Raw genomic sequence first — 12354 nt, 5'->3', positions numbered from 1 at the left:
GTTGTAGTTTGTTAGAGATAATTGCAGAAGGAACAGCTTGACTTTTAGAACCAATTAGGCAATCACAATACGCAGATCCACTTCCTTTATTTTTTAAAATCAATCACCCGAGATAATTTTATAGCAAAGTGAAAACAAGCATTTGAGAAAAAGCTGATGAATGCTAGGGAGGCCTATCTTAACTAGGCAGATGATACTCATGGTGAATAAGGTACAAGGAAGTGCATGTTGAGGACTAACAGGAGCGACTGAAGCGCTTTTGAGCTTGAAATTGGAATTAGTTGAGGAGGAAGAAGCAGGGTATCAGAGGAAAGACAGCATTATTTCATACTAGGTATTTAAAAGCTGTTACTGTCAAGTGAAATAAAAATCTCAGAAGAGAATGGAACTAAAACCACCTATTTGCTTTCTGCCTGGAAAACTTCAGTTTTGACCATCAGACCTAAAAGCAGGAGAAAAGCACGTTCGGACAGTCTGAGCAGAGGTCCAAAATAACTTCAGCAGTCCTTTGCTTTATGAATACTCTGTTTTAGAGAGGAAAGAGGTATGCAATAAAATGACGCAGAACATAACAGAATGGAGACAGAAAGTTAAATAAGTTCCTGTTGCTAACTCATAGCTAGCTATAAAGAAGTGAAAGATTACACAAAGATCAGTTAGAAAGCATTGCATCAGTTTTTACACAATCCATAAGAAAACTGCTATCAGAAGTTATCTAAGAATTTCAGATTCAGGAGTGTTTCTATGGATAAAGAAAACATTTACGATCACATCAACAGTGATTAAGAAAAGCATATATAGATTGTTTTAAAACATTAACCAACCCATTATCTGTTTCAGGGTTAAAGCCCAACTTTCTTAACCTGACTCTAAAAGGGAGGAATTCAGAAATAGCACATTCTTTAGTGCTCTCACTAGTACACAGGTTGCTGTTAACAGTGGTCCATGGAAACGTGTTCAGTGGCAGAAAGAAGCGGAAAAAAGATAATGCTCAACACTTAGTAACTTAAAGAGAATTCAATCATGGATGAGATGACACTGCGTGCAACAAAATGCTAGAAAAGAAAACTGAGTTAGCCTTTTTCCCCCTAATGAATTCTCTACACTGTTAAAACACGTTTTATCAGATAACTTTTAAAAAATAAAATCTCCTCAATACTTTTTATTTCAGAAAGTTAAACAGCGTAATTTAAATGCCTCTTCAAGTTTCTACCCAGTTGATGTTAGAGTGTTAAGAAGGTCAAAGTAGTTTGGTTTGAAGGCTTTTTCATGTGAGCTCTGCTGCCACCACAAGGCTACAGAAGATGAGACAATCTAAAACTTCTAAAACTTAAGCTTTCTAAAAGGTTAAGCACACAACATGAATGCATGCAGTAGCATACAGCAGGGCTGGTTCGTGCATGTGGCTTTTGAGGTTTTATGTTATCTATTTGAACAGTTTTACTAAGGCACTCAGAATGGCTGTATCAGTAACGCCTGCCAATTTTTGTCACAGAAACACAATGCATCCCCATTCTCAAATTAAAAATTTTAGTAGTGTTTTAGAGTGCTTTATTGGACAAATTTGGGTAATATTCCTCCAGAAAAGCAAGCTGCCTTCATATTATTCATGAGTGGAATATGAAATACTGACTTTCAAGTCCATCACTGGCCAAGACTGGATACTAGCCGTAGCGCTACCATGCAAATTCACACAATACTCCCCTTGTGGAGTTGAGCAGGTTCTCAGTCCCAAGTGTTGGACACAAAGGACTAAGGAAGGCTGGATTAGTGGGTACAGGTGGAACGTTAAGAGATAAAAAGTAACCTGGGTCACATCTCACAGCTCTTGTTTGCTCCCAGTCACTCACTGTATCACACAATTCTGTGGTCTATAGTTAACACGTACGTACTACCATTATTAATGCACACTGACAAATAACTTGACTGTGCAGCCATAATGTCAATAAACCAGCACAATTCCATACTTTCCACCTCAGAAGATGCGCAGCCTGGAATCTAAGCACTTGGGACACTAATCAAGCTTCAAAATACCTAGGAAAGCGTGCACGAAGCTTCACAGGTGACAGTCAGCCAAAGATCTGAAAAAGCACCTGATGGCATGGCCATCAGGAACCCTGGCTCTGACCAAGACCCACCTTCCCCATGTTTTAGTCCTTTCAAAGAGCACGCTTGGAATGGATGAAGAATATCTTCAACAAAGAGACTCGCTGCAGATGCTAGTTACCATCTAATTACAATCTGCATCCCAAGCAAAAACGCTGTTTGGGGAATGGTACTTGTGGCTTACCGACATCCCCAATGGCTATTTATGCTCAATCTTTTTTCAAGCTCCTTTTGTACTTGAGGCACAGCGTAATAACGGCATTTCTACAGAGGCACAACTTTGAAGTTAGGACCAACATGTGGTACTTATTTTTTGTGATGACACTTCAAATCACATGAAGTGACAGCATGACAAATGAGAGAACACTTACTGGAACTGCACATTCATCTAAAATGGAGACTCTGAAGACAAAAAGTACAGAATGAAAACTTTGTAATTGGGGGGGGGCGGGGTGTAAAGCTATAAAGTGTGAGCTTACAACTGTGGTGCTTCAATGCCCATGGGGAAAAAACCCAAAATCCAAGGGGATGCTGGATTTTATTTTATTTTTTTTTAAGTTAAGCTACTATCTCATTTTCTCTTGCCGAAGCTTTCATTTCAACACTCAGAAAGTTCCTGCTTTTTTTTGTTTGGGTTTGTGGAGGTTTTTTTTCTTATAACTCATTGAAGGTAGAAACACCCTAAAATGCTTCATAATATTCAGTAATTTGAGTCTCCTGGTAGTTGAGATTCTGGGATATTTAATCTATGAAATTAATCACATGCAATTAGCAAACTGATGCAAGAATAAAATGAAAAAGAAGATTAATATGCATCTTCCATCATCACAGAGGACAAGAAGTTATGTACACATAATGTCAACCATTATTCGCACCCAGAGTCTTAGCATGCAGCAGCATCTTAAATCTCTGTAAGAAAACTACCACAAACAAAGCTAGGAGAGCAGATAAAAATATATGTACATTCTTGTCCAGTTGCAGTACTCGTGTACTAATTTTCTAATGGCTGAAGCTTAGAACTTGTAGTCCAAAAAACCTTCTCTGGTAATGAAATACAGGGACAGGAAGAGAACCAGTTAACTTAATTACCCAGTAAGTCTCTTGATTTAACCTAATATGAAAACAGAAACACAAGGGCAAAAACAAATTATACTAGCTGATGGAAAAAAAGAATAGGGAAAGCGTGTTTAAGAAAACCCACATAACACACACACTGATTCTGCTTCACTTGCCAGAAAGTCAGATCTTCATGAGGAGATTTTACAGATGAAGAAAGTCACAGGTCTCATTCATAGCTCCAAAAAGGAAATAGAGTCTCAGATAAAACTCATTTTCAACTTGATTTTTGAAAAGCAAACACCTGACATGCGTACCCTTTATCTACCTAACATTCTAATTAGCTAACATTGTTTAGGAACCAATTGTGGCAGTGCTCCTGGTAAAAGCAAACGGGAGATTACTGCACTCCTCTGCAAGACTCTTCTGGCAGCAAGGTCACATAAGAGTAAATGGACAACCGACTGCTTCCCATAGCAAGACAAGAGCAGTCACTGTGCTGAAGCGCATGTCCTTTGTGACAGTCTCCCTAGAGTCATAGTTCCTGTATGAAATACTCCTGAATTTGTTAACGCTACCCAGCTGTGGTGGGACCATCCTCTGAAGTCATTCTGCAATCCCAGGGGCAATTTTACAGGGGCCAGATTTCATTTACATTTTTAGTGACTCGGGTAAAATGACGTTTGAGGCAAAGTTAAAGGGCAGAGGCACTTAGTTCTCTACTGGAGTGACTAAAACAGTCAGGAGTGCCCTACCATATGCCATATCCAAGTGCAGATGCGCTGCTCCCCACTTTGAACATTGGGGATGAAACAGAATTCAAGACAGTGCAGTAACTACACCTTGATTCTATTCCACATTGTGTTTCTCCCAAATGCAACTTGCCTTTCACTTTTCTAAGTTCCTCTACTCAGAGGAACCTGGGGAGGGGGAAGACACACTGTTATCAGGAGTGTCAATAAAATGGAAATTACAAGGGTTATGGATTACTGCTAGTCCTGCTCACATCATGCTCTTGTATTTGTTGCCTGGGTTAAAAAGCAGCAGACCACCTTTACAGAGAGCATGGTTTCTCAGGGTCACCTGCAGTCATACCATTCTAAACCACCTTTTATCAGTGAAAGCAGTACTTGTGCAGCTATGCTAAAACAAGCAAACATTTCTATAATCAGTCAGCACTGTACTCGTCGTTTTAGTATTGCCACCAACACTTGCTGAAAGACAAAAAACTCAATTGTTTCTGGAGCAAACTGCATTATCTGTCTCTTTCCAAGTGCATAAAAGTATTTTAAAAGATATATCAAGTTTGATGTATGTATCTAAAAGGAAATAGTACCTTTAATGTTCTAGTTGGAGCCCAGCCAGTGCCATCAATTGAATGTTCTCTCAATAAACTGGAAAAAAGACACACATATTATACAGTGCAACTTATAGTTAAACAACCTTAGTCAGAAATCTACTCAGAAAACATTAAGAACTTTGGAAATAATTGCAACATAAGAATTACCTCTTGCACTACATCTACATACTGGGATTTTAAAGCATAAGAATTGGTATGTCTTCCTAGAATTACACTCAATATAGTGTCATCATAGATTTCCCAATCTGAGCTCAACCTTTGTCAAAAAACCTGAATTATTTTCATCAAGCAAAATAGTGTGACAGAAATCCTTGTGACACAGTCTCAACATGGAACCTTTGTTTTCCCCTGAGCAGACACACACATGCTCCAATTTAGAATGTGTTCATCTCTGGTGAAGAGGCAGACTTGTAGAATGACCCATCTCACCAAATCTGGCACAACTCAATCCAAAAAAGGGTATTTTCAGTGGGATATCTACTTAGCAAGAAAGAGGATTATCATCCTCTCTTCTGTGAGAGGATTTTAGCTTCTTAGAGGTAAGGATAGGAAAGTGAATAGTTTTGGTCTCTGCTCAGGAAGGTTCTGCAACAGCCGTAACATGAGCAGATGCATCTCAAGCCTCTGGGGACATGGCACAGGACAGTCTAGCGGCAGGGTCTTACGGTCCTTTTCCAGCAGGTGAGCTATATTGCACGCAGAACATTTTAAGGCTTTACAGGCAAACTCAACATCATACATGCCCAACTGGAAATAATGATGAAGACTACCCTGGGCAAGAGAGATTGATTACAGGAAGAAAAAAGTTCCTTATAAAAGTATAACATGTACTCTTGAATTTTCATATAAACATATATTAGTATTAATATAAATAATTAAGATACAGACTTTCCTATAGACACACATACTGTATAAGAATTTTACGTGACCTGTAGGTTGAAATCATTGAGGCCTATTCGGTTGGTTAGGTATTCCTGGACCTTTCAGGTCAAAACATGAGCAGTTGTGAGAAGTAAAAATACTGGAGACCAGAGCATAACTGAGAAATGAGATGAAGTCTGCTCACATTTGTGAAAGCAAAGGTAATAATCTGAATGAGTTGTGGAAAACCCCTTGAAGCATCATTTCACAATCCCGTCTTCCTCTGTTTAGAAGCAATCCAAAACTGAAAAATCATATGGCAAAGTAGCATAGCACAAAAATTCATCACCACCAGCAGCTTCTACTAATGAAATGATAGGGTTAAAGTGAAATAGTCTTGAACTATTAGGTTTTACCAACTTTCGGGCTGATATGTATTAAGTCATTTTTAAAGTACATGACTGGACCATATAGGCTATCCATACAGTTCTTTATTGAATGTGATGAGTTTTTAATCCACTATGACTAGCATTACTCCTTGTTCTCTGTAGAGAGGCTAGGAACAGGATGATTGTACTGGACAAGACTGTTCCATCTTAGCCATGCTGCTAATCTCATTTCTATGCCTTTAAAAAGATAAAATATGCCATTACCACTAGCACAGCTCAAAACTAATTTCAAGAACATTAAAAATAGCACCTTGTCGCTGCGATTATTGTTCATATTACAAAAGTAAAAGCAAGAATGCTGCTGAACAGACAAGAGCCAGGACTTTCAGGTTTTATGCAAATAACTGACTTTCTAGCTTGCTTTGTCTGCTCCTCATAGAATTTTGCTACAGTACTCCCCTTTACTTCTTCATATAGCTCACTGTGAACCTAAGAGTGAGGAATAAGTTAACACACACACAAAAAAAGCCTAAAAATACCCAATGCTAGAGCTCAGAGTGCCCAAACATATCAGCTAAGCCTTGTTAATACCTTTCCAGCTTTCCAAAGCCTCAGAGCTCTCTCTCAGCATATCTCCAGCTGTGGACATCAGCCAGGACTGATGAAGAGAGAAGACACTCATACCCCTCAGAGCTCTGGCAGAAAAGCAATGAAGATAAGTGTACCTTTGCCTCATATTTCTCATTTGCTGATATAATTTGTTTTTAGAGCACCCTCCTCTTTCTTTCTACAGATTGGGAATGACCATTAGGGCTCTTACCAAAACCTTTTCCCAGCACAGGGTGCCTAGAGAAACCACATCTCATGCTCTCCAGGCGGATGACCTAGAAATAACTGCCAGACAGCTGGGAGGTCTGAATGGTGATCTGCTCTCAGAGCATCACACACACAAACAGCAAAACAAACACCCAAATGAGTAGAAATACACAAAATACACCATGAACTAGTTTACTGGATGAACAAGCATCTGCATATAGCTTCTGTTCAAAGACCTGTCATCCACGGGTCCTGCTGCCATAGAGGAGCTGGGTTACCAGGAAGTTCTCAAATGGCACAAGCAGAAGAGTTTTGCTTGCCCACTCAATGCTTCAAGAGGCTGCCTTTGCCAAGCTGCCAGATACACCAAAGCCACCTGTTCTATCAGGGTTTCAAGACACCTGATGGGCAGGAAAACCTGTTTACCTGAAGTGACTATTCTAAAATTGCCAGGACTTTGCTGTCTCATATAGGAGAGCCAGAAAGCTCATCTAGTATCATTTAGATTGAATAAACATTCAGAAGCTTCCCTTGTGATGTTTGAGAATTAATTTGCAAAAGAGAGAGGTAAGCCAACTGTACAATGTCTGCAGCATTTCGGATTACTAAAGCTGGCAAGGGAGTGCATGCCTTGGGGAAGAAGCGACAGGGCTGACAGGAAGGGGAGTGCTGGGGCACGAGCAAGAGTTTGTTGGGAGAGGAACTATCGCCAGGGATGGGGAAGGACAGTAAAAGACTATTTCCATTTGCTTTTTCTTCAGCCGTAGTAGGATCCGAGAAAAGCCAAGTGGGTCCTCAGCCATGGGGGGACTGGAACTGACAACCACACCTTAACATCTGGTGTTTGTATCTAGGGAGACCTCCCAGAACATGATTTCAAATCCTTACATGTGAGTTCCTATGGGAAGATTACAAAAAAAAAAACCCTACTATTTTTGAAGCTATAGTAACCAAAACAGCCACTGATGTGATCAGCCAGCTGCCTAGCTTTCGCTTCCACAAATATCTTCTCATTCTGTAATTCCCGCATGGAGAAATGCCTTGAGGATTTTTTTCTTTTTAAATACACAGCAGCCTAAAGAGATCTTGCAAAAACATCTACTGAACTGGGAACTGCATGGCTCTGGCAAGCTTAAAACTTTCTGAAATTCCAGCTGACATGATTTACAGCTTATGTGACTAAAAATTACTCTAATAGGGTGATTAGTCCAGGAAAATATCTGCTTTATGTAAAGATATCAGATGAACACATTTATCAACACAATATGTCACTTCCAACAAAACTTTTACCTTCCTTTCTCCAACAGAAAGTATCATTCAAGGTAAGTTTGAATTAAAAAGTAAATTAAAAAGTAAATCCACTTCAGAAACCCTCCACTGGCAGGGACACATTATCGGTTATTCTCTTGCTCACCTCCCGCTCAACCCAGCACCACCAGTGCAACCACTCTGGAGGCCATGCTTATAGACTGGATGAGTGGAGCAATTGGCATAGAAAGTCTTTCTAAAGAGCTTTTTGTTTCCACATTGGCACAGCTGAGGAGGCTGGGAACAGCACTGGGAAAAAAAAGAAACAAGCAACCAACTTAATCAGTTTTTTTAACTGGAGAAATTGCAACACTGAGCTATACTAGGCGATACAATTAATCAGTCTTCAAACACTTCTCCATTCAATATTGCATCATGAAGCGACCAAACCTAAACAAGCAACACCTATTGCTGAAAACAATACATCCAACAACACCGACCACCTCACCACATAGCAGAAAAGCAGTGAAATTTCTGAGTGACTAAACTATTCCAAAAGCTCTTGCGGTCAGGGAGGAAAAAACCCTCAAGGCAGAGATCACATCAGTAGGTGAAAAGAAAAATAGTCAGTCACATGCGTTACACATTGTGAAGAAAGTAGTCCACTGGTTTATGTAGTAAGCAAGCATATCCTTTCTAGGTATCCTGATGTTTTCTATCCACATGTGCAGTGGAGAAAATACCCACAAGTATGGTCCAGAACTAATTCCTATGGTCCAGAGTAACTGCAATCCATAAAGCACAGAGAAACAACACTTTTCCTGCCCAAAACTATTACAACTAATTACACTTGACCACAAGTTCAATCATTTGGTATGTTTTAATTCAGGGGTGATTATCAAACCAACACATGGGAAAAATACTGATAAGGATTTTTTTTTTCTGCTTTTAAAAATAACTGAAGCTTTACATTAAAATAGACTCCTGTGTAAGTTGATTGCAGGTACTATATATAGAGTACTATACATAGAGTGCATTCTCCATTATAACAGGCATAAAGCAATCTAAGTTATTTTAATTTTTCCATCTAAACAGTAAGACATTTCAAAGGTTTGATATGTTAAAGTATCAATCAAGACAATCAAATAAAGCTGATGTTTCAGTGCAGATGCTAAAAAAATTACTTCATTAAGTAGAATTATGATGTTCCAACACTACGTTCATCTTTCATAATTAAAATCAATTAAAGACAAGATATCCTCAAGAATGTGGGGAGGCTTTATTTAACCTCATAAGATGTAGCACTGTAGTCAGAGCTTGAACTTTTACCCACCCTTTAGTGTCTAGCGTTTCTTGTTCCCTGGTTCCAAACAGCTCACTTATTCCTTTATTTACACTATTTGACTCCAAGTGTCCAAGCTTTCTCCACTGACAAGAACTCTGGTGAAATTTAAACTGTAAAAACATGATCCTTAAATGAGTCTCCCTACTGTCAAGTGACAGGTTCAGCTGTGTAAAATGCAACAGCCCTAGGAGGCACTGAGAAACACTACAGGGCTGGCAAATTTGCTAAAAGTAGAAATAGGTACTTGCCAAAACAGCCTCCCTTTATCACCCGCACACAGCTCCAAATAACTGTGGACAACCAGATTTTTAGGTAGTCTCAAGAAGATTTAGCATGTTTTTCCCATGACTTTTAAATCCTCCAATCCCAAAGTGAGGCAAGTCTATGGACACCAGCCCTCACTGCCTGTAATCCTGCTGCAGTCTGGTACTGTCGAGCACCAGGAACTTACTACAGCCTCCCAAGGCTGGTTTCTACCAGCCTTTGATGATACGAGCTTCTCAGAAGCGTGGAGCAGAATGCCGTGGCTAAAAGCACTGGTAACAGCTCTTTAGCTGCTATCAGCTGACAAGCCTGACCTGCTTATGAAGTGTGACAGATTATCCTGTGAAAACTTCATTTTCACCAGCACCCTGAACACAGCATTAAAATGATTTAAAAATCTAGAGGAAAAATTTATTTTTTTTTAAGCACCAGTTTGTCATGCTGGACATGATGGCAACTGTTTTGGATGTTCAGAACAGCTTTCAATCTCACTTATTCATTGCTTCTGCTTCATCTACATTTTCTTTTATGCCCCATTAACTTGTAAAATTACAATCAAGCTTCTCACTTCTGTTTATGTTTGGTTTCTGGCCAATTTCACCATCAGGTAGTCATGATGAAACACTGACATTACAAAGTTTCAGAAACAGATTTTGAAGAGGAAACATTTACGATCACACAAAACCACCTAGCAACATAAGCCTTACTTTGGTGAAGTAAAGCTTTTGGGCTTTGTATTTCGACTTGTGATCCCCCAGCTCTATTTTGTTGTAATTGGCACTTGTGTCTTAGAGCAGATATTAAGTGTTAAAATAAACAAATGGCAAATACAGAATAGTTACTGTCAAAGTTTAACAAACACTTTTTCCTTCCATTTTGAAATAAATGATTTTCAAGCACTTAATACATTCAAGCATTAAACAAGCAAAGCCGTAAGCCCTTTCAGGGCCTGAGGACTATTCATCTGTGGAGGGAGAAAAAAACAACTAAGTTTTGTTCAGGATAAAAATGTAAACTACAACCTAAGTAGAACAAAACTTTAGGTCTGAACCTGAAGAGCCAGGCTCCACATGGTCTCTAACACACAGCCAGAGCAATACTTTCAGTAGATACCTATGTTCCTAAGGGTCACATGCCACTGATTTGCAGGATCTATTGAAAAAAAAAAATACTGACAGGAAAGTTATATACAACATTTTTATTACACAGAAAAATCTCCAAGGTAAAAAACAGAATGCTGTTCCTACCTTAGGCAGATTTCTCCCGTCTCTGTAATGTTCGGATGCCAGATTCTTGTCAAGCATTTTACTTTTGGAGGCTGCCAGGAGAGAAAACAAGTTATGATGTTATTCTTTAAAATAAAACTGTATCACTATTACAAGTCACAGAACTGAAAAAGGCAAATATATTTGATATGCACAGCCTACGTTTGTATGTTGAAAACCCTCCTACAGGAGTTACACCAGCTTTCTCTACTCTTTTAGTTTCTCTCAACTATTGACAAAAGCTGGGTTGGTATTAAGCTTTTTCTTCAAAAAACATAAATTTAAAGAAAGCGAAGAAAATTTACTCTCTTCGCCTAGGGAAAGAAAACATTCCATGTCATTAACACTTAACCAGTAAGACAACAATTTAAACCAGAAAAATTACTAAGTGTTTTTCCCCAAGGCTTATCCAAGCCAGGGGTTTGTTAAAAACCATCAGAGGATGCAATGATAATAACATCAAAAGAACAGCTTCTTTTAAACGCAGACCTTCCTGCTCACAACTGAATAGGAAGTATCACAAGAGGCATCAAGAAGGCATGCCACATCTGAACTTAAGACACTAACATAAAAAGCCACCAAACTTATTTTCAGGCAAGATCACCAGATTTACGAATTCCACAGTGGGTTTTGAAATAGACATTCTTAAAATACAGTCTCATTTGTTCTAGTATTGTGAAGTAAATCAAGAGTGGGTCATAAAAATTCCAGTAGCTTAGCAACAGCACGTTGTTGCATCCATGCTCTCCAAATTACAATTTGCAGCTTTCAATCAAGCAGATGATTCCTTACACTAAGTGTACTGGAATACATCAGCACAGACCAGTACCTTTCATAACTTCAATTAAATGACATATTATAGATGTAGAGTTATTTTCCTCTGCTGCTTCCAATGAAGTCGTCAGCCAAGAGATGAAATAGTTCAAATAGCTGTATTTGCATAGCAGCATGACGTGTTTTGTGTCATCACTTTGCTCTCAACTTCCCAATTATCTTTTCAGTATAATTTTTTTTTAGCTAAGACTCCTTGGAGAAGAGATAGGAGAATATGCATGGTACTGAGCTACCAATAACATACCTGTCTGGCACTAGAAGACGAAACACCTATCACCACAAAAAAAGCTGCAATTTATAATGTAGACCTTGACTTTTCCCCACTCTCAAGTTTGTCCAGTAACTCAAGGGACGCTGACTGCCCCAGTCATCACGGCATTCTTGAAAATTAAGCGGCATACAGAAAACAGCCTCAAACTTTTTACCTTCAAAACAAATGTTCTTCTAAGAAGTTTTCTAACAGCACAGCTTTTCGTTAGCTGCACCTTCATGCTTTTCTGAAAGATTGTGCCTAGTTCCCAGGAAAGGGAAACTAGCAGTATTTATTCCAAGTAGATCAAAATAAGAGAGTAAATTTCTACCATATGCACCTTCAAACAGGGAATGTACCCATGAGTAAAAAAAAGTTTTATACAAACTAAATCTTTAAAAAAAAAAAAAAAATCCCCAAATCGTCAGTCAGACTGAATTAATTGGTACCTCATTTTTTGTATCATGGAAACAAAATAATTCCTTTATCCTTTCAAAGTGTTTTGCATTGCAAAAAACTAGAAAAATATACTCCTGACACTAAGACAAAGGTATTCTCTT

The 12354-nt window shown here is 38.7% G+C and overlaps 1 protein-coding gene across 1 annotated transcript in view; it reads right to left on the bottom strand.

The window, feature by feature from the left end:
- UBE2F (ubiquitin-conjugating enzyme E2F (putative)) overlaps positions 1 to 12354 on the bottom strand; it is an 86768-nt gene that overhangs the window by 45513 nt on the left and 28901 nt on the right. The window contains exons 5-6 of the mRNA XM_010291701.1: positions 10693 to 10763; positions 4499 to 4556 (exon numbers count right to left, since the gene is read on the bottom strand). Of these exons, the coding sequence (XP_010290003.1) occupies positions 4499 to 4556; positions 10693 to 10763 (129 nt within the window). The remainder of the gene's footprint in view (positions 1 to 4498; positions 4557 to 10692; positions 10764 to 12354) is intronic.

Source organism: Phaethon lepturus, unplaced genomic scaffold (genome assembly GCF_000687285.1).
Source record: "Phaethon lepturus isolate BGI_N335 unplaced genomic scaffold, ASM68728v1 scaffold9747, whole genome shotgun sequence".
Classification (NCBI taxonomy): domain Eukaryota; kingdom Metazoa; phylum Chordata; class Aves; order Phaethontiformes; family Phaethontidae; genus Phaethon; species Phaethon lepturus.
This window is presented reverse-complemented; position numbering and strand designations above follow the sequence as displayed.